This window comes from Mus pahari, chromosome 11 (assembly GCF_900095145.1).
Source record: "Mus pahari chromosome 11, PAHARI_EIJ_v1.1, whole genome shotgun sequence".
NCBI classification, from domain to species: Eukaryota; Metazoa; Chordata; class Mammalia; order Rodentia; family Muridae; genus Mus; species Mus pahari.
The window spans coordinates 35,090,770-35,113,209 of NC_034600.1; the positions used below are offsets into that span (position 1 = coordinate 35,090,770).

At 37.9% G+C, this 22,440-nt stretch overlaps 1 protein-coding gene and 1 pseudogene across 2 annotated transcripts in view; one reads left to right on the forward strand and one right to left on the reverse strand.

Annotated features, from left to right (window-relative positions):
- Window positions 1-22,440, forward strand: part of Adamts6 (ADAM metallopeptidase with thrombospondin type 1 motif 6) — a 219,101-nt gene that overhangs the window by 157,800 nt on the left and 38,861 nt on the right. For both annotated transcript variants that reach the window (XM_029544066.1, XM_029544065.1), the window contains 4 exons: window positions 942-1,065; window positions 1,896-1,976; window positions 15,591-15,754; window positions 16,683-16,821. In XM_029544066.1, the coding sequence (XP_029399926.1) occupies window positions 942-1,065; window positions 1,896-1,976; window positions 15,591-15,754; window positions 16,683-16,821 (508 nt within the window). The remainder of the gene's footprint in view (window positions 1-941; window positions 1,066-1,895; window positions 1,977-15,590; window positions 15,755-16,682; window positions 16,822-22,440) is intronic.
- Window positions 2,992-3,395, reverse strand: LOC110328990 (annotated as a pseudogene).

The following is a 22,440-nucleotide window of genomic DNA, read 5'->3' on the forward strand; positions in this document are numbered from 1 at the left end:
TGCTCAATAGGACCCTCTCTGTTACATTCCTGCAGAGGATGAGCTCAGTAGGACCTCTCAGTTATATATCTGTAGAGGATGATCTCAGTAAGACCCTCTCAGTTATATCCCTGTAGAGGATGAGCTCAGTGGGACCCTCTCTGTTATGTCCGGTAGAGGATGCACTCAGTAGGAACCTTTCTGCTATATCCCTGTAGAGGATGTGCTCAGTAGGACTCTCTCTGTTATATCCCTGTAGAGGATGCGCTCAGTAGGACTCTCTCTGTATATCCCTGTAGAGGATGAGCTCAGTAGGACCTCTCTATTACAGCCCTGCAGAGGAAGAACTCAGTAGGACCTCTCTGTTATATCCTTGTATAGGATGAGCTAAGTAGGACCTCTCTATTACAGCCCTGCAGAGGAAGAACTCAGTAGGACTCTCTCTGTATATCCCTGTAGAGGATGAGCTCAGTAGGACCTCTCTATTACAGCCCTGCAGAAGAAGAACTCAGTAGGACCTCTCTTTTATAGCCCCACAGAGGAGGAGCTCAGTAGTGTCCCCTCTGTTAGAGCCCTGTAGGAGACCATGAGTCATTTTTTTTCTTAGTTCTTGAATTACTTGACTGGGAGTAAAAGGAAGAGTCTGTTAACTAATAAATAACAATATTCTAAAGCATTAGAACATGGTATATGTCAATGAAAGAGAAGTATAAGTTAGAAATAGTTATATTTCTAGGGGATCCATTTTTTTGTAAGTTTAAGTTTTAGAAATGTTAACTACGGGCTGGAAAGATGGCTCAGTGGTTAAGAAATGTCAACTAAAGAGAGAATGACAATAGATGGGAAAGTATTTCCTATTTTGATTTCCTTTACTGGAAATACAAGTAAATAAGTAGGTTGTATGCATTTGACTGGTGACGGCTGCAGACCTCCCTTGACGCCCTGATATTCTCTGTTTTCAGCGCGTAGGCTGTGATAAGATTTTGGGATCTGATGCTAGGGAAGATAGGTGCCGAGTCTGTGGTGGGGATGGAAGCACCTGTGATGCCATTGAAGGGTTCTTCAATGACTCATTGCCCAGAGGAGGTGAGTACAGAGAGATTCTTCCTCTGGTGGGCTGCAGTAATAAAGACTCTTGCTTTTCCTTTCCTCCCTACTGAAAGCTTCCTTTAGGTAGGCCAGAAGTATCTTCTCCCCAGATATCGGTCCTTTCAACCTGTTACATGTTAAATATAGCTTCATAAAGTTATCTTAATGTTATTTGACTTAGCCTTTTGGGGAGGACAGTTTGTTGAAGATTGAAAATAAGGTTTTGACCATGCAAGGCAAATATTCTTCCATTTTGGATTCAACACCCCAGCCCTACATTTTTTGATAGAGTCCTAATTAAATTACCTTGTCTGGCTTTGAATCCCCAGGCATAGGTGATTCTGATCTCAGCCTCATTGGGTAGCTATGACTGTGAGTGATACTACCACTTCCAGCTTGCCATGCTTCTTTGAACTGGGATAACCCACAGAGCACTAGTGTGAGGAGAATGTGTTGAGAAAAGGTGAACCAATATTACACATGCGAAGGCTGCAAAGTATATTGAGATGATTTTAAACCAAAAAAAAAAAAAAAGTTAGGCCTAGGTAGGCAGGCCTCTATGAGTTCATGACCAGCTTGGTCTACAAAGTGAGTTCTAGGCCCAAGGACTACGTAGTCATAGTCTATCTCAAGCTCCCTCCCACCACTCCCAATTAAACTTTTTTCTCTAAAATATCTTCCTAGACACACTGGAAATTTGTTTTTATTGTGCAGTTATGGAGTAGAAGTCACAGGAGGAACTAAAGCAGAGAGAGCACTGCTGCTATTAGTGCCGTGCTCCTGTTTTCTAGTTAGCTGCTTATTGCTGGCGGTCTTCTGTATTCCAGGTTATATGCAAGTGGTTCAGATACCAAGAGGCTCTGTTCATATTGAAGTAAGAGAAGTTTCCATGTCAAAAAATTACATTGGTAAGTTATTTTGCTAGATTTTTTTTTAATTAGTGATATGAAAGACATAATACTGAGAGAAAGATGTTGCAAGTTGCAGCACACATAAAAAATACTAAACAGAAAAATTAGAGGCTTATAGTTACATTTTGCCATGTTAATTATTTGATTTTTAATTCAATATTATTGAAGTATAGCTTACATATAATGGAATACATAGTAACCATATAGTTTGAATATTATTAATAATTATATAAATGCTACAACCAAGGTAGAAAACATGTCTATCTATGATTTTATTCCCTTTTGTAGTTAAATTTCCTTCAATCCTCTTTGGAGTTTAATTCTGTTAGTCCCAACCTTGTTCTCAGGCAAACTTTGATCTGTTTTTAAATTTTTTTATTTTTCATATGAGTGTGATGTGTATGTGTATATATGTACATTATTATAATTAATAATTCTAATTTTAAAATATTAATATAATATTTAATGATGGTGAATATTTGAAACATAGTCTTTTACTATTGTGAATAATGCTTCTGTATGTATGTGTATTTGTGTATGTGAGTGTGTCTGTGCCTATGTGCCTATGTGCCTGTGTGTCTGTGTGTTCCGGAACATGTGCACATTTGTTTATTCATGTGAAGACCAGAGGTCAACTTTGGGTGTCATGCTTCAGCAGCCTTTCACTTTGTTTTTGAGATCGGATCTTTAACTGAGACCTGGGGCTTGCAGGTTAGTCTACACTGGCTGGTTACTGAACCCAAGAAATCCATCTGTTTCTTCCTCCTCAGAACTGGGTTTACAGGCACATGCCACTGTCCCTGACTTTTTTTAATGAGTGTTCTGAGGATTAACCTCAGGTCTTTATGCTTACAATGCAAACACTTTCCCAAGTAAAGTATTTCCCACCCCTGATTAAAGTTGAACATTTGTAAGCAAACTTTCTGGGAACATGTGGTTGTTTGTTTGTTTGTTTGTTTATTTTTTGCAGCTTTGTGAGTTTATTTAAACACAAAGCATGCACACAAGCCATCTATTCATTTTCTTCGCTGAGTAGCCTGGCATTGACATTGGTGACTCTGATGGCCAGCTGTGCTGCTCTTTCTACGATGGCTTCTCGGTTCTTAGAGGACACACTGTGAGCAATCTCAGCATAGTAAGATTTGTTGCACATCAGCAGCACCTCCAGCTCTTTGCCATTGTGGACCAGGAACTTGTGGCTTGGTTTTCTTGTTGCTCCCGTAACCGATGTTGAGCGTTAGGATCTGGCCCTTGAATCTTCTCCGCACCCTGCTGTCGATGCCTCTGGGTTTCCGCCAGTTTCACTTAATTTTCACATATCGGTCTGACTGGTGTCTGATGAACTTCTTGGTCCTCTTTTTGACGATCTTGGGCTTCACCAGAGGCCGGAGGGCAGCCATGATGCCGCAGAACAGATGGCAGCCACCTGGTAGGCAGCGCCGAGGACGAAGAAGGGAACATGTGTTTTTATTCCTCCTGGATAAATTCCTAGAAGGAGCTGACCTCATTTAACTCTTTAAGAAATTAAACTTTTTAATTTAACTTTCAACTTGTCAAGAAATTATCATGACAATGGTAATGAATGCCTGAAATCCGGTTACTTGGGAGGCAGAAGCAGAGGCAGAGGTGCAGAGAGGCAGAGGCACAGAGAGGCAGAGGCAGAGGCAGAGTCAGGAGGATCAGGAGTTCAAGGTCATCGTCAGCTGCATGGTTAATTCCAGGTCACCTGGGTTACAAGAGACCCTGGAGAAAGAAAGAGAAGAAGGACAGAGACAGAGAGATAGAGAGGGATAGATAGACAGATAGACAGACAGGGAAAGAGAGAGATTGCAAAAGTACAATCATTAGAGGAAAGAAAATGGTTGTTTATTAGAATATTAAAAACAGTTATCAGCCGGGAGTGGTGGCACACGCCTTTAATTCCAGCACTTGGGAGGCAGAGGCAGGTGAATTTTAGAGTGAGTTCCAGAAAAACAAACAAACAAACAAAAACAGTTATCATATGATCCAGCAATTCTACTGAGTATAGATTATAAATTAAAATACTCATCATTTCAAAGATATTACTATACTACATGTTCATTACAGCATTGTCCACAAAACCCATGATATGCAAACAACCTAAGTGTGTGCTAAGGAATGAAAGAATAAGACAATCGTGTTATATTTTTGTGAGGAATATTCCTCTGCCTTAAAAATAAAACAAAGAAAGATAGCTCAGTAGTTAAAATCATGTACTGCTCTTGGAGAGGACATAAATTCAGGTCTCAATACCTTTGTAGGACAGCTCACTACTGCCTGTAACTCCAGCTCAATGGGACTGGACACTTTCTTCTTGAGTCTGGGGCACTATACTACATACACAGATACACGTATATACACATAATTAAAAATGAAAAAGAAATATGGCTATTTAAACAAGACCTGGCAGACTGACACAGATGAAAGAATTCATGCAGAGTCTCACCCTTAGATTAAGAGCTACAAGTGATAAGAGCTGCGGAGAGAGGGAGAAGTCACTTTTCTCACAGACAGACACACTAAGTGATCATCTAACCCAACCCTCAGAAATATACATCTAAGCAACACTAAACAGACTCCTCAGGTTGCAGTGTGTGTGTGTGTGTTATTATCAAACAATAATAATAACTAAATAGTAAGAGGTCATGAATTTGAAAGGGAGTGGGGGACATACATGGGAGGGGTTAGTGGGAAGAAGGGAAAATTATATTTTACTTTTAAAAATTGAAAAAAGAAAAATAAAGAAAGATAAAACAAGAAAATCCTACTATCTATAACAACATGAACAAAAATCAAAAGACATTTTGCAAATTGACATAAACCAGATACAGACATAGACATGGCAACACTTATATGTTCACTTTAAAAATATACATCTCATAGGAACAAAATAGAAAAGAGGTTGGTTACAGTAGGTCTTGACAGGAGAGTAATAGGTAAAGAGATGTTGATCAACAAGTTTAAACTTTCAGTTAAATGATAACTAAATCCCGCAGTTATATGTGATAAGAATGCATTGTTATGTGACACTGTTCATGTGGAAATGTGAATAAACATCTACTCACTGGAGATAGGGAAGTGAAGACTGACCGAAGCTGGACACTTCCAAAGTAGATGTTCCTTGTAGGCTCCTGGATGAGGGGTTACTTACAAGAGCAGAGATTACTCATATGGTTGCCTTACCAAGTCCAGCCCAGCATAGATGACAGTTCCCAAAGGCTGGGAACCTGGACAACACTGCACAGCCTGCAGGCAGCTCAGTAGGTTGAACAGGGTTCTTTCCAGGTAGACTAGTTTGTCTTTATTTCGACAAGGAAATCTGCTTTTTTGAGGATACGTGGCTGGTCTCTGCTTCTTCTAGAGGTTTGGTCTTGTCGTAGACTCTTCTTTTCACTGTGACTCACCTGAGGGTGACTCAGAAGTCTTTATGGCTTATGCGGCCTTGAGGAAATAGGACTACTCAGTTTCATGGACTTCTGGAGCTGTTTTGATGTGTTTACTTCCAGAGTTTTAGCTCCCTTAGAACATCTATTGTCTCAACTTCCTGGAAAGTTTTAATCTCAGGAAATTTCTACACAATTATATACTTGAAATTTACTAACCTAACAGTCATCTTCGCCACACATAAAAAGCAACTAGGTAGTGGGCATTTTACAAAGTATGTCAGGTCATCACATTGTAAACATTAAATTCTTCAACTTTTTGGTTTTACCTTAAGATACCTGAGATAAAAAAGAAATATATGGTTGTATTCTAAAGTGGATGCATGCTATTCAGAAGAGATCTGTTTTCATGTTCTTGTCAATACTTGGTAACACAGTCTTTAACCACATAATAATAATTTGTTTTACTTTATTTTGTGAAGTCTCACTCTGTAGCCCTGGCTGTTCTGGAACTTACTATGCAGATCAGACTGTCCTAGAACAGGGACTCACCTATCACTGCATCTTAGGTGCTGAGATTAGAGGTGTGCAACACCACACCAGGCTGGACACCTTCATTCATGAAGTGTCTAACAAACGTTTCAGCTATTTTTAACCTTTGGGTTTTTTTTTTTTTTGAGACCAGGCCTTGTTATGTTTCCCAGGTTAATATGAACATTGCTGTGTAGCCTAAGCTGAATTGAAATTATGATCCTCCTACCGCAGGTAAAAATGTACTTGAAATTCTTATGGTTTGAAACATGGTATTCACGTTCTATCTTAGAAATGTGTGTTGTAAGGTTGTAAACATTCTCTTCAGTATTCTTCAAGAAGTGGTGGTTTTTGTCCATACTGCTGCAGTGAGAACAAGAAATGATGGCTTTAAGGGATTCTAGGCACACCTCAGAGGTAGAGTAGATGTCTACTATGCGCAGAACCCTCAGCTGAATTTACAGCATCAAAAAGCAAAAATAAAACAAAGAATAGTTTTCACTTTTACATAAAACATAGCCCATTTCAATTAGTTTTCATATACTATGTAAAGGAAGGTTTTAGATTCTGTCTTTTCCCCGTAGAGAAGTGACCTTCTGTAGCATCACATTTTGAAAAGTGTGTCATTTTCTCAATTGGATTACCGTGCTACCTTTGTTAGGTATCAGCTGAACGCATGGGTCAATTTGTTGTCTGTATTCCTGATTTTGGTCTATGTGTTTATCCTTAAATCAAAGCCATACTATATTGGATAGTAGAGACTTTCAGTCAGGACTGAACTTTCCAGGCATTAAATCTTTAAATTTGTGCTTATTTTTTCAAATTAATTTTTGCTTTTTTACTTCAATTATAAGAATATATAAGAATTAATATCTTAAATATATTTAAGCAGTGCCTCTTAAATACACTTGTATATTTTTAGCCTTCTTTAGGCTATTTTTGTTATATTTTATTATATAAGTTTTGTATATTTTCTGACACTAGTATTCATGATGTTTTGAGCAGTCAGTGGTAGATTCACATCTAGATCTTGCACATGCTAGGCAAGCCCTCTACCAGTGAGCTATATCACCATTTCTTTATTTTCTGCTTTGCAATGACATTGTAATGCTATTGATTTTTAATTATTATTTTCCAATTTTAATTATTATCATTATGTAACTTGAGTTTTTTATTTTTAAAGATAATTTTTATTATTTTTTAAATTTTTACTATTTTTAATTTTGTGTATGTATGTGTGTCTGTGTGTGGGAATGTGCATGTGAATACAGATGCCTATGGCATCAGATCCTCTAGAATTAAAGTTATATACAGATGTGAGCCAATCTGCATGGGCGCTGGGAACTGCATTTAGGTTCTCTATAAGAGTAATATTTGCTCTTAACTGAATCTTTTCAGCCCTCAACTAATTTCTTTTTATACTTCCCTTATATTTTGAGACCTAGTAATAATTATTTGCTCATTTTTATAGTGGCTTTATAAATTTGTGGTTTCTGGTTTTTCTTTTTCTTTCTCTCTTTCCTTTCCTTTCTTTTTTCTTTCTTTCTTTCTTTCTTTCCTTTTTTCATATAAAATGTATTTTTATTTTATTCTTTCCCAGTTCCTAACTCCTTCCAGACCTGTCCCAATTTCTTTTTTATTTATTTGTTTTATTTATTTACATTTCAAATGTTATCCCCTTTCCTGGTTTCCCCTCTGGAAACCCCTTATCCTACCCCCCTTACCCTGCTTCTATGAGGGTGCTCCCCCACCCACCTACCCACCCACCTCATGGCCCAAGAATTGCTCTTCACTGGGGCATCAAGCCTTCACTGGACCAAGGGCCTCCCCTCCCATTGATGTCAGATAAGGCCCCTTCAGCTCCTTCCTCTAAGTCCTCTATTGGGGTGCTTGTGCTCAGTTCCATGATTGGCTGCGAGCATCCACATCTATATGGGTCAGGATTTGGCAGAACCTCTCAGGAGACAGCTGTATCAGTCTGCTGTCAGCAAGTACTTCTTGGCATCAGCAGTAGTGTCTGGGTTTGGTGTCTGCATGTGTGGTAGATCCCAAGGTGGAGCAGTCTCTGGATGGCCTTTCTTTCAGTCTCTACTCTACTCTTTGTGCCTGTATTTCCTAGACAGTAGCAATTCTGGGTTAACATTTTGGAGATGGGTGGTTGGCCTCATCAACCAGGGGGCCATGTAGAGCCTCTGGATATGGCCTCAACAGGTTCTCCCTCCCCTTTCTGGGGTATTTCATCTAATATCATCCCTGTGAAGTCCTGGGAGGCTCTTGCTTTCCAGGCATCTGGGATGTTCTGGTTGCTACCTACAGTTCCCCATCCGCCATTGCTGTATACCTCTGTTTAATTTCCTAACCCTCTGTATATCGCCTCCATCTCCTCCCATATGTGATTCTTCCCCTCTTTTCCCCTGCCCCATCTCCTCCCATATGTGATTCTTCCCCTCTTTTCCCCTGCCCCTCCCTCCTTTCTTACTCCCAAGTCCCTCCCACCCTATACTTCCCATGATTATTTTGTTCCCCCTTCTAAGTAGGACTGAAGCATCCACTCTTTGGTCTTCCTTCCTTTACAGCTTCATGTAGTTCGTGAGTTATATCGTGGGTATTCCACATTCTTTGCCTAATATCGACTTATCAGTAAGTACATACATGTGTGTTCTTTTGTGAAAAAGTTATTTCACTAAGGATATTTTCTAGATCAATTCATTTGCCTGGGAATTTCATGAAGTCATTGTTTTTAATAGATGAGTCGTATTCCATTGTGTAAAATGTACCACATTTTCTGGATCCATTCCTTTGTTGTGGGACATCTGAGTTGTTTCCAGCTTTGGCCTATTATGAATATGGCTGCTATGAACATAGTAGAGCATGTGTCCTTATTAGATGGTGGAGCAGCTTCTGGGTATATGTTCAGAAGTGGTATAGCTGGGTCCTCAGGTAGTACTATGTCCAAATTTCTGAGGAACCGCCAGACTGATTTCCAGCTGTTTGTACCAGCTTGCAATCCCACCAGCAATGGAGGAGTGTTCCTCTTTCTCCACACCCTTGCCATCATCTGCTGTCACCAGAGTTTTTGATTGTAGCCATTTTGACTAGAGTCAAGTGGAATCACAGGGTCGTTTTGATTTGCATTTCCCTGATAACTAAGGATGTTGAACATTTTTTTAGTTGCTTCTCAGCCATTCGGTATTCCTCAGTTGAGAATTCTTTGTTTAGGTCTGTACCCCATTTTTAATAGGGTTATTTGGTTCTCTGGAGTCTAACTTCTTGAGTTCTTTGTAAATACTGGATAATAGCCCTCTATCTTATGTAGGATTTGGTAAAGAACTTTTCTCAATCTGTTGGTTGCCTTTTTATCTTATTGACAGTGTCCTTTGACTTACAGAAGTTTGGCAATTTTATGAGGTCCCATTTGTCAATTCTTGATCTTATAGCACAAGCTATTTGTGTTCTGTTCAGGAATTTTTCCCCTGTGCCCATATCTTCAAAGCTCTTCCCCACTTTCTCCTCTATTAGTTTCAGTGTCTCTGTTTTTATGTGAAGTTCCTTGATCCATTTAGACTTGAGCTATGTACAAGGAGATAAGAATGGATTGATTCGCATTGTTCTACATGCTAACTGCCAGTTGAGCCAGAACCATTTGTTGAAAATGCTGTCTTTTTCACAGCATGGTTTTAGCTCCTTTGTCAAAGATCCTATGTCAAAGTGACCATAGGTGTGTGGGTTCATTTCTGGGTCTTCAATTCTAATCCATTGATCTACCTGTCTGTCACTGTACCAATACCATGTAGTTTTTATCACAATTGCTCTGTAGTATAGCTTGAGGTCAGGGATGGTGCTTCCACTAGAAGTTCTTTTATTGTTGAAAATAATTTTCACTATCCTGAGTTTTTGGTTATTCCAAATGAATTTGAGAATTGCTCTTTCTAACTCTATGAAAAATTGAGTTAGAATTTTGATGGGGATTGCATTGAATCTGTAGACTGCTTTTGGGAATATGGCCATTTTTACTATACTAATCCTGCCAATCAATGAGCATGGGAGATCTTTCCATCTTCTGAGATCTTCTTCAAATTTTTTCTTCAGAGACTTGAAGTTCTTAGAGTTCTTCAGAATTCTTGAAGCTCTTTCACTTCCTTAGAGTCACATCAAGGTATTTTATATTATTTGTGACTATTGTGAAGGGTATTTCCCTAATTTCTTTCTTAGCCTGTTTATGCTTTGTGTAGAGAAAGGCCACTAATTTGTTTGAGCTAATTTTATATCCAGCTACTATGCTGAAGTTGTTTATCAAGTTTAGGAGTTCTCTGGTGGAATTTTTGGGATCACTTATGTATACTATCCTATCATCTGCAAATACTGATATTTTGACTTCTTCCTTTCCAAGTTGTATCCCTTTGATCTCCTTTTGTTGTCGGATTGCTCTGGCTAGGACTTCAAGTACTATATTGAATAGGTAGGGAGAGAGTGGGCAGCCTTGTCTAGTCCCTGATTTTAGTGGGACTGCTTCAGGTTTCTCTCCATTTAGTTTGACGTTGGCTACTGGTTTGCTGTAGATTCCTTTTACTATGTTTAGGTATGGGCCTTAAATTCCTGATCTTTCCAAGACTTTTATAATGAAGGAGTGTTTGATTTTGTCAAATCATCTCAGCATCTAATGAGATGATCATATAGGTTTTTTTTCCCTTTGAGTTTGTTTATATAGTGATTACATTGATGGATTTCCATATATTGAACCATCCCTGCATCCCTGGCATAAAGCCTACTTGATCATGATGGATGATTGTTTTAATGTGTTCTTGTATTCAGATTGCAAGAATCTTACTAAGTACTTTTACATTGACATTCATAAGGGGAAATTGGTCTGAAATCTGATTTATTTGTTGGGTCTTTGTGTGGAGTAGGTATCAGAGCAATTGTGGCTTTATAGAATGAATTGGGTAGAGTACCTTCTGTTTCTATTTTGTGAAATAGTTTGCGGAGTATTGGTGTTAGGTCTTCTTTGAAGGTCTGATAGAACTCTGTAATAAACCCATCAGGTCCTGGGCTTTTTATGGTTGGGAGACTATTAATGACTGTTTCTTTTTCTTTAGGGGATATGGGACTGTTTAGATAGTTAATCTGATCATGATTTAAATTTGGTACCTGGTATCTGTCTAGAAAATTGTTCATTTCATCCTGGTTTTCCAGTTTTGTCGAGTATAGGCTTTTGTAGTAGGATCTAATAATTTTTTTGGATTTCCTCAGTTTCTGTTGTTGTGTCCTGCTTTTCATTTCTGATTTTGTTAATTTGGATACTGTCTCTGTGCCTTCTAGTTAGTCTGGCAAAGGGTTTATCTATTTTGTTGATTTTCTCAAAGAACCAGCCCCTGGTTTGGTTGATTCTTTGTATAGTTCTTTTTCTTTCCACTTGCTTGATTTCAGCCCTGAGTTTGATTATTTCTTGCTGTTTACTCCTCTTTGGTGTATTTGCTTCTTTTTGTTCTAGAGCTTTCAGGTGTGCTGTCAAGCTGCTAGTGTATGCTCTCTCTAGTTTGTTTTTGGAGGCACTCAGAATTATGAGTTTTCCTCTTAGCACTGCTTTCATTGTGTCCCTTAAGTTTGGGTATGTTGTGGCTTCACTTTCATTAACCTCTAAAAAGACTTTTTAATTTTTTTTCCTTATTTCTTCCTTGACCAAGTTATCATTGAATAGAGTGTTGTTCAGCTTCCATATGTATATATAGTGGGAAGTCATACAAATTAGCATAGTACACTTCCTGATGCTATTTTCATGCATAACTTGGTTCCGGTTGCCTCCTTCACCCCATACCCACTCCTCTGTCCCATCTTCCTACTCCATCTCCTTCCTTCTACCTGTCTACCCCAACTGTTCCTCTTCAAACTTTCATGTCATGTGGTCAATCTTTTCTTTCCCAAGTACACTCCATATGTAGGCACTTCTATATTTAAAAATATGCCTTTTCTTAGCAGTTGTACACTTCTAATAGTCTCTCTCTCTCTCTCTCTCTCTCTCTCTCTCTCTCTCATAAACATACACACACACACACACACCACTAAACAAAAATAATTAAGATTTTACAATGTGGCTGGTGAGATAGTTCAGTGAATAAAAGCACTTTCCATGTGAGCCTGACAACCCATGTTCAATCCCTGGATTCTATGATATAAAGAGAGTACCACCTCTGACTTCTCCGTGTGCATGCCATTCTTGTGCTGGCAATCACTTACTCACACACATACTAATCATGAGCTAAATTTAAGACAGGCCTTTTCTATCCTACATATACTTTGCTGTTGATTTACTATTATATCTAAAAGTCTACCTTTTAATACTATAATGTCTCAATGTGTGTGTGGGTTTCTAACAAACATCTTCTAAAAAGGACCAGATAACCAAAATAATCACTTTGTGGACATATAGCCTCTAGCAAGGCTATTCAGTTCAGCCACAGTTGTACGTAGGTGAATGGATATGACTATATTTCAATAAATCTTCATAAAAAAACAAAGGATGGTTGTTCATGGCTGTAAACTTTTGAGTTAGATAATTTGTATTTAATGTAGCTACCTATATCATTGGGTTTTAGCTCTACCAGCTTGCAATTTATAAATATATACAGTAAACTACATATGTGGTTTTTACCTATTGTGTATTACTTTCATATTTTTTAAAGACTATTCAAGAGTTTGATATTTCATTTACTATCTACTAGTAGTTACTTCTATGATTAGGTAATTATTAGGTTTACTGTACTGTTCTAGTCGTGATAGCATAGGGGTTTATAAAATGCCTATTTAACTTATCACATTACATTTTCTAATTATATCATGCCATCTTGTTTGTAATGCAAAACACTTACAATAGTTTACTTTTATTGTCTCTTATATGTCCATGTGCTATTTTAAAGTATATACATTTCTATATGTAGTTAGCCCTACAATGTGTTGTCAATATTTTTATTTCACAATTGCTGAGCTGAGGATGTCACTTAAAAGGCCCTGGGTTTGTTCCCAGCACACATACAAAAAAAAAAAAATCCTTTTAAATTTTTAATTAAGAAACAAAATATTCACTCATATATTTGCCATTACTTGATATACTTCCTTTCTTTGTATGATCTGAATTTCAACTTAAACTTGTGTATTGATTTCTTCATAACTTCTTCACATATATTTAGTCCTTAAAAATTTTTTGTTTGAGAAAATTTCAAGACATTTTTGCGTGTGCTTTCTTATGATTATTAAATTTTCTTTGTTGAAAGGCAAATATTTCTTTTTTATTTTCTTTGTTTCTCATTATTTAAAACAATTTTTAATTTGAATGTATTTTGATCCTATTCTTCCCCTCAAGTCCTTCCAGATCCTTTTCCCTGTCCACCCAACTTTTAAGTTCTTTCTCAGAAAACAAATGAAAACCAAGTACAACAAACTCCCCCAAAATCAAGAAAACAAAATAAAGCCACACCCCAAACCAAAACAAAACACAAAAAACAACACCAAACCAAACCAAAGCACACACACTCACATGCAAAAAAAAAAAAAAAAAAAATATAGAGCCCCATTATAAGTTGGTCAGTTACTTCTGAATGCAAGGCATATCCTGGAGTGGTTGATATACCCAGTGTCGTTTACTGAAGAAAACTGATTTTTTTTTTTCTTTGAACTGGTATAAATGACAGTTAAGTTGTTCATCTTATCTTTAGTTTGTTTGTTTTGTCTTACCACATTGTAACAAAGGTTCAGATGTCCTTACAAAACCTAATTCTGAATTATTTTTTAATAAGACAGAAATGGATTGGGGATATAGATCAGTAATCAAGCACTTGTCTAATATGTGTAAGCCCTTGGGTTCAAGAGAGAGAAAGAGACAGAAAAGGAGGTTGTGACAGAGCGGGGCAGAGACAGAGAGAGAGAATACTACGGGAAGCAATGCTTGAAAATGAGGATTGTAAAATACCAAAAAAAAAAAAAAAAAAATCAAAACCAAATAGTGCTTAAATCTAGTTGAAACTGAGCAGGTCCAGTACACTGTATCCTGGGCCTAAAGCACCTGGAAGTGGATTGGGAAGGGAGGAGAGGTTGAGTGGGAGAGGAAAGAAAAGGACAGAGGGAGGTTGGGAGAGGGCTGAGTATCGTCTTATTGAAGAGTCTAGTGGCCATGAGGGAAGGTGAATGAATCTTTTCAGCATATCTGAAGGCAAGAATGTGCTGACACATTTGCTAGGGGCTGGGAGGACAATAATGTCCTAGAAAGGTATATACCATGGTCCATTCAGTCCCTTTGTGCTGATTCTTCAGAGAAGCTGATAGGTTTATCACTAGTTAACTTATGAGTTTTGTAGAGAGGTTCTGTTGTCTGTGTGCCAGGATCACAAGTCTTCCCACACCATGGCCGCTTAATCACTCTTTTGATATTTAGAAAGGAAAGTCTGCCCCTCCCTTCTACCCTCCTCTGAAGTGGCTTTCTAAATATTTTCTTAATGCCTTGCTTCCCCTCCCCCGTCAATGTGTCTTTTGTCTCCACCAATGATTTTATGAATTCTTAGGAAATTACCTTCAACATTCATATGAAAGATTATTGATGTTCTTTAGTTCACATTTAGTTTCATTATTATTAATTCTGTCCTTTGACAATTGCATACATGCATGCATATAATTCATTATTATTACCCTCTTTCCCCTACATACTCCCATCCCTATCAAACTCCCCATTCCCTTTCTCAAATTTATTACTTGTAGTTTTGTTTTATGACCATTTATTTAGTTGAACCAGGATCATCTGTGTGGCTGTTGAATTGAAAGTATCCACTGGAGGCTAATGGGGTCACCAGTGGATATAAACTGAAGGCAGTAAGTCCCTTTTTCCTGGATCTATCTGTAGCATATAGTCCAGTAGTAATGGATAGGGACCCCTAAGCCCCTCCCCATTCCTGCCTGACTCTTACATGGACCCATTATTGTGCAGAAATAGTGCAGATGTCACAGCTACTGCAAGTTTGGCATTCCAGTTTGTATTTAAAATGGTCAGCAGATGATATGTTGGCCTCCCATACTTCTGTAGAGCACTTAGGAGGTTATGGCAGGAGGCCTACAAGTGTAAGACCAGCCCTAGGGGCACAGAGAGAACTGGTCTCATACATAAAGTAAGGGTGCCCATAACCTCAGTGGCTGCCCTTGCTTTGTTCTGCACCCCAGGCTGGCCTTAGACCATAGCTACCCCAGGTTTCTCATGTGCCTGGTGTCATCTCACCCTACCCTGTGGCTCCATAGTCTCTCAGTGGCTGGTTTCCATATTCTTGTACATGGACGGAGGAAGTAAGGCCCCTGGCTTTCTACCCTCATCCCACCCAGCTATCACCTATTTCCTGCCCTGGGGACCCAAGATTTAAATATTGCCCAAGTCCCATTTTTCTCTGCACTTTTTAATTTAAGAGGGTGGGATCCCAAGTAGAAATCTTCCTATAATAAAGTCTGTCACTATTTGAGAGGAATAAAAGCGAACAGGGGAAGGGAGAGACAGAAGGGAGAAGAAGAAAGAAGGGGGGAAATGGCCTAGCATCATTTATTAATAAAATGGGTGTTCATTATAAACTATAGTGCATAGTTGATACACAATATATTGATAAATGAAATTTCAAATATTTAGGTGAATTTCTGTTTTCTTTTCTAGCTTTAAAATCTGAAGGGGATGATTACTATATTAATGGTGCCTGGACTATTGACTGGCCTAGGAAATTTGATGTTTCGGGGACAGCTTTTCATTACAAGAGACCAACAGATGAACCAGAATCCTTGGAAGCTCTAGGACCCACCTCTGAGAACCTCATTGTAATGGTAAATATGTCTATGTCATTATGTTTTTACTGTAATTTCCATATTATAGGGTAGAAAAGGGTCAAGTTTAATCAGCTCTCTTTTACAGGTGATGGAATTAAGGGAATAAATATAAAATGATTTACACAAGGGTGTAGAGACTGCAGAGTAAAAGCCATAGGTCTCTTTCAGGATGGCTTTTATCTTATGTTTTCATGAGTAAAAGTTTGGGGGGAGGTTATGTTTGGTTTGGTTTGGGGTTTTTGTTGTTTTGGTTTGGTTTTTGGTTTTGGGGATTTGTTTGTTTGTTTGTTTGTTTGAGACAAGGATTCTCTGTATAGCCTTAGCTATCCTGGAACTCACTCTGTAGACCTAGGCTAGGTTCAAATTCATAGAGATCAGCCTGCCTCTGCCTCCCAAGGGCTGGGATTAAAGGTGTTCTCCACTGCTCAGTTTTAAGTAAAAGTTTTTTGTTCTACAGTATAAATAAAAAACAATGACAAACTATGCATGAATGGGGGAAAAAAAGAACACTTTATATAAACTCATGTGGTTTAAAGTTGTCTTTAAGCCTTATCAGATAAGCATATTTGCCACCGAACCTGACTACCTGAGTTCAATCCCCATGGTCCACACAATAGAAGAAGAGAACTAATTTTGGCAAATTGATCTCTACAGCTGTACATGCTCCAAGGCATATGTTCACCCCCCCCCCCACACACACACACCAATAAATAAACAAAAATGTAATCATTTTTAAGTTGTGGTGAGTTTATGGTCAGCCTGGATCAGAGTGAGATTGTCAAGAGCTAAAGTAAATAAGTAAATGTTCCAAATTTCCTGAAAAGACTTGCTCTATGGCATTTTCCTCTTCAGAAGAAAAAAAATACATATCTAAATGAAGGCTCATTGTATTTTAATTATCTTCACCAGTTGTTTTCAATGGCAGGTTCTACTCCAAGAACAGAATTTGGGAATTAGGTACAAGTTCAATGTTCCCATCATTCGTACTGGCAGTGGAGATAATGAAGTTGGTTTCATGTGGACTTACCAGCCCTGGGCGGAGTGCTCTGCTACTTGTGCTGGAGGTAAGACACCCACTAGGCAGCCCACAGCTGGCAGTGTGGGAGCAAAACCTACTGTGAGCTGTGCTTTGTTTGCTAAAGAAGCTAATTGAAAACATTTTTTGCAGGTTTGCTTCAAGCGGTAATTTAGCAAAAGAAACTTTGCTTAATTATATTGCATTCTGTTTCTTTCAACCTCATGTAATTTACACAGATTTGTTGGTAAAATACATCTTGGCACAATGAGTATCTCTGCTGGTGCTTCTCCAAGACTATCTTGAAGGTGGGCTGTTTGTTTTTCATGAACACATTCTTGGTAAAGAACATCAGGAGTTTTAAGTTAAAAAACCAGCAAGAATCATACATCACAGATGCAACTTGTTGTAATGGGGCATGAGAATGTATGTATGCTTGTATGTTTGTGTTTGTATGAGTTTGTGTTTCCCACAATCCCATTCAACCTCCCTTCTCCAGCAATCAAAGTTAAGGGGCAATATACTGGGATGCTACATAATTCCTGTTGTCTGGGTCTCTGGGCTAATGATGTTAGTGACCACATTATAGTCCCTCAGTGAGGTAGACATAGCTGTTAGGCAGTGGTTGGTGATGTGTTGGTTGTCCCATGTGCGTTTTTCATGGGTGCCTTTTCCCCACAATTTACTCTATTCCTAATCCTCCTCCCTCTAGTGGCCACCAATGCAATTCTTTACCTCTGGCTGGGAGAGCAGGACAGTTGGCTTCCTTCAAAGCCAACACCCTTGCTGCTTCATGGACTGGTGAGTAGAAGTGCTGTGAAAGCAGCATCTTCCTTCTCTCTGGAGACTAAGTGCACCACCTCCACCACAGAGCTTTGTTACAGTAGGCAAGGAGCAAACCCATCCTTCACGGCCGAGGAGGCTGAGAGCACCTCACCATTCCAAAACCAAAGTATACATCTAAACTAGTAATAGTCAGAGTGCTGAGATTGAAATAAATAACACATTCCCGTTCTAAACTGTGCAAAGTCTATGCATTCCCTGGACCTTATCCACTGGATCTCTAAACACCTCAAATATTTGAATAGGAAAAAATACTTTCAGAAAAATGATTCCCATATGGCTGAATCCATATTTTAACTCATAAAAATTAATGTCGTTCATTACTATAACTCTAATTGTAGTAGTAAAGGCAACACAACATGAAAAATCAAAAAAGAAAATGAACATTTCTCTATTAATATTCACTTATGTGAAATACCATAAAACATGGTTAAGTAGAACTTGTTAAAAAAGTTCTCCTGTTCCCACACATTTCATGTGTGAGATGTCTGATGGCTCATGATATAAAGTTTTCAAAACTATGGTGCATCATCACTTCTTTTAATGAAATCAATGATTAATACCACTGCTGATTCCCCTTAACTAATTCACTTTTTGTTGTCATAAATGCCATTGCACTTATATTTGACATTTATACATAAATCTTTCTTTTGCTAATTAAATCACTTTTTAGTTACTCTATAAATTAATCTTCCCCTTTCTACCTACCAATAAAAAGTCTTCATTAGGATAGCATATATTTAAGTTAGGCCCTTAGTAAAGTAGAATAAAGACTTATTAAGGATGAGTCCAAATAACGTAAGGTGTAGGCATTTTAACAATGATATCCTAAAGCTGAGGTCAGCTGGCTTTGAGAAAAGAAGCATGGTGGTATCTTCAAGTATGCAACAGAATGCTGAACAAGGAGCCCTACTGCCTGTTCTTATTTTGATCAATTGCTATATTTGAGGATGGTTTAGACACAGTCTTGTCTGAGGTCAAGGGCAGATTAAATGAATTCCCAATGTTTTTTCAACCCATGATTCTTTTTGTTCAGAGAGCACATAGACCAATAAAAGTGGAGGCAGCATGAAAACTTAATTCAAAAGAAAACTGAGATTATTGAAGTAAAAAGTATGAAAGTTTTAAATGAGCTATTCTTTTTTATAACACTCATTGAAAAATGGCAATGATTTTTCAGGAAGGAAGAAAAAAAAGAAAACAGGAAGGAAGCAAATCCCCTGGAAGGAGAGGTTTCTTTTCCACAGTATAAACTACTTTGATTCTGGAACTACTGATCTTGTATCTGAGGTGGTTCTTGGAATCCAAACTCTGCCTGAGTGTGAGTGATTATGGGCATTTATGAGGCTATTGCTTTTGTTGAGAGAGGGAAGTCAGTGGTTGAAAGTTGGCAGATGTGGTGTGCAGAACTGTCATTTGTGTTGGTCATCCAGATGCTATTTGGGAACCAGCTGCCTCAGTTCAGTTAGGGATTCATTTGAAAAGCTGATCTGGGGCCTTCATTTCAGACCTTCTATAGAGAATCTTTGAGTAGGGACTGTGTTTTCACAAGCTCTCCAGTTGGTTCTCCGCTCACACAAGATTTTGGATCACTGTTTCTGGCTTCCAGAGTAACTGAAACCTAGCACTGTAGACATAGAGACGTCAAGGGCTGGTCACTGAAGTCTGAACCTTTGAGAGCTCATTTTGCTCCCAAAACAATATCTGAAACATTCTAGGGGGAAAAGCATTTATAGACAGTAAGTGCTTATGAGCACTCATAAAGCCATGAAGCAATAATTTTGACAAATGCCTTATTTTCATTTCCAGTTGATGTGATAAAATACTCTGACAAAAACAACATAAGAAAGAAAGAATCTATTTAATCACAGTTATAAGTTAGAGTCCATCATGGCAGTGAAGCCAAAAGTCAACACACAGGAACTTGAAGCAGCTACTCACATTACATTCACAGTCAAGAGCAGAGCACAAACAATGAATGCATGCATGCATTCAGTGCTCCACTTGCTTTGTCTAATAGCCCTTTCCCAGGGAATGGTGTCACCCACAATGGGTATGTTTTCCTATTAATCAATACAATTCCCCTCAGACATGCCCACAGGCCAGCCTGGTCTAGACAATTCTTCATTGAGATTCCCTTCCCAGGTGATACTAGATTGTATCAATTTGACAATTAAAACTAATGATCAAAAAAGTATGTATACATCGTTTTTTCCCACTGTAGGAAATTGGGTGTCCTAGGGTAGATAACATATTATAGATACCAGCTATTGAAGTTATTTTTCCTATATGTGCCTCTACTGTTAATTCCAGATATTTCAAATACTTGAAGTGTATATTTGAAAGAAGTAAAGTTACTTAGGACTCAGGAATGTTAATCAAAGAAGAGTCCAGTATCATTTACCATAATGGCAAAAAGGACTTAGAAACCAGACTTAGAAACTAGGGATAAAAATTAAAGTCAGTTATTAATTATAACATTTTACTTTGATCTTCCCAGGGAGGTACTGGGTTCCTTGAAGCGCTCAAGAATTTAAATGAAAAAAGCACCAGAAGAACTCTCAAAAAAACGTGTAGCTGGAGTCTCCTAAGACTCCTTTGTGTTATTGTTCATCAGTGTTCTAGACAGACTTTACTGACATCAAGACCTTTTGAACTGTGAGTCAGGGAACAAGAATGATAGTTTTTTATGATGAGATATTTTAAGATAAGAAATTAAAACTGTTTTTCTGTAGCTTAGCAGACCTGATGACAAATCTAATATACAGGAAACATTGGTGATGAGTCAGTTACTCTGAGTCAGTGATGAAGTACTTCCTTGAGTTGATCAGGAACATTAAGATGCTATGAGGTGTTGTCTTCAGGATAAATGTGACTTCAGGATAAACTGTAATTATTCTGTGAAAAACTCACTAAATTAAAACTTTCCTTCTTTCATAAACCTTGTTACTTCTTCTAGAATTTGTTTCTTCTTGCCTTATCCAAGAGATTATGTACTGTGTAATTTAAATGAGTTCCCAACATTCTACCATTGAATTAATGATCATAATCATGTGTTAATTAATTAAGGTCAGCTTAATACTGAAAGTATATTATTTTATGATAAAAATGCAGAACCTGTCTTGGAATAGTAATTCATGCCATATAACATTTGCTCAATGGCTTTTGGTGGTAAAACTAGCAATTACTTTATCCTTACCCAGAGTTCAGTCATTGCTTGCCTCCTCTTTACCAATGTTTGCCTGGATGTGTTCTTCTCAAAGTTCAGCAGATATCAGAACTACTAGGAGAGTATCTTAAAACACACATTGTTAGGCTTTGCCTCCAGTTTCTGACTCAGGAGCATGGGTCTTGACAGTTTAGGAGCCTTGTGTCAGTAACTAGGCTAGATCCAAATGCCTAGTAAAGCCACATGATAATCTTTATTTAACTACAGGTGGCTTTGCAACATGGCTGTTTAATGACAAATGAAAAATGTATAGTGACCCTAAAAAGTCCACCAGAGAACTCCTAATCCTGATAAACAGCTTCAGTGCAGTAGCTGGATATAAAATTAACTCAAACAAATCAGTGGCCTTCCTCTACATGAAGGACAGACGGGATAAAAAAGAAATTAGGGAAACAACACCCTTCACAATAGTCACAAATAATATAAAATACCTTGGTGTGACTCTAACTAATTCATACTTTTAAAACTAATTGCAACTGTGCTAAACAAGTTGCAATTTCAACTTTCTCTGATACTTATATAACTAAAAGGAATATGAGCAGAACATCCCAGATCTGAGGACACCACCAGGATTTAGTATTTTAGAGCATTTTGGAGGTGAGATTTTTCAGGTTAGGAAAGCTCAACCAGTAAACTCTATGCAAATATTGTAAAGTCTACATTAATATAAAATGGAAACACTTCAGGTCTCAAGCAGTTTGAATAAGATATGCTCAACTTATAAATGGCTGTTATAGTCAACCAACTTAAGCTACAAGTTAGAATGTCAGAAGTGTGCAACTCCTGCTATACCTCAGTGTTTATGAAAATTCCTAGCACTTCTTTCAGTAGTTTTAATTAAAAAGGAACCCCTTTTTAGTACAGTACTGTTTCTTAGAGAATGAATCTTGCGGAGAACAGCAATATTCATGATAATTTTCTGTTCTTTCTTACAATTTTCCACTATTAAACTATCCTTTTGCCATCTTCATGACCTACCCAACTTCTTGCCTCACTTCATTTAGCCCTTGCAATTTTATAGGATAGCCTACCAAGACTGCTAACCAAGAGTCTTAGAATTGTCTTAACTTTGACCTGTTTTGCTGCCAAGGAATTAATTCTTCACTAACAGTGAAAGAAAAGAGGAATACATATAATACTGTATATTTGTTACTGGTTTACACCTTAAGTGTAACTGTAACAAGTTCTGCTTGTCCTCCATTAGATTATTAAGCATCCTGATAGTCTGTCCACAGTGTTTTCCCCCCTAGGGTTTCCTTTGTTTCTCTTTGAGATGTGAAAGAATTTCATACCAAAGAACTCATTTTTAATTGTTTCTTATAGTGTTCTTTCACTGTTAAACATTACAGCACAGATCAGCAGAAGAAAGATGAGTTATGTGCTTAGATTGAGGAAGAGAAAGGAGGCAGAGTCATTGCAGAGAAAATATCTTGTTGTTTAAAGATCAAACGATATCAGTGAGCTATACCCCAACCCAACAAGCCTATTTTGTGTGTGTATATATGTGCACGTGTGTGTGTGTGTGTGTGTGTGTGTGTGTGTGTGAGAGAGAGAGAGAGAGAGAGAGAGAGAGAGAGAGAGAGAGAGAGAGAGAGA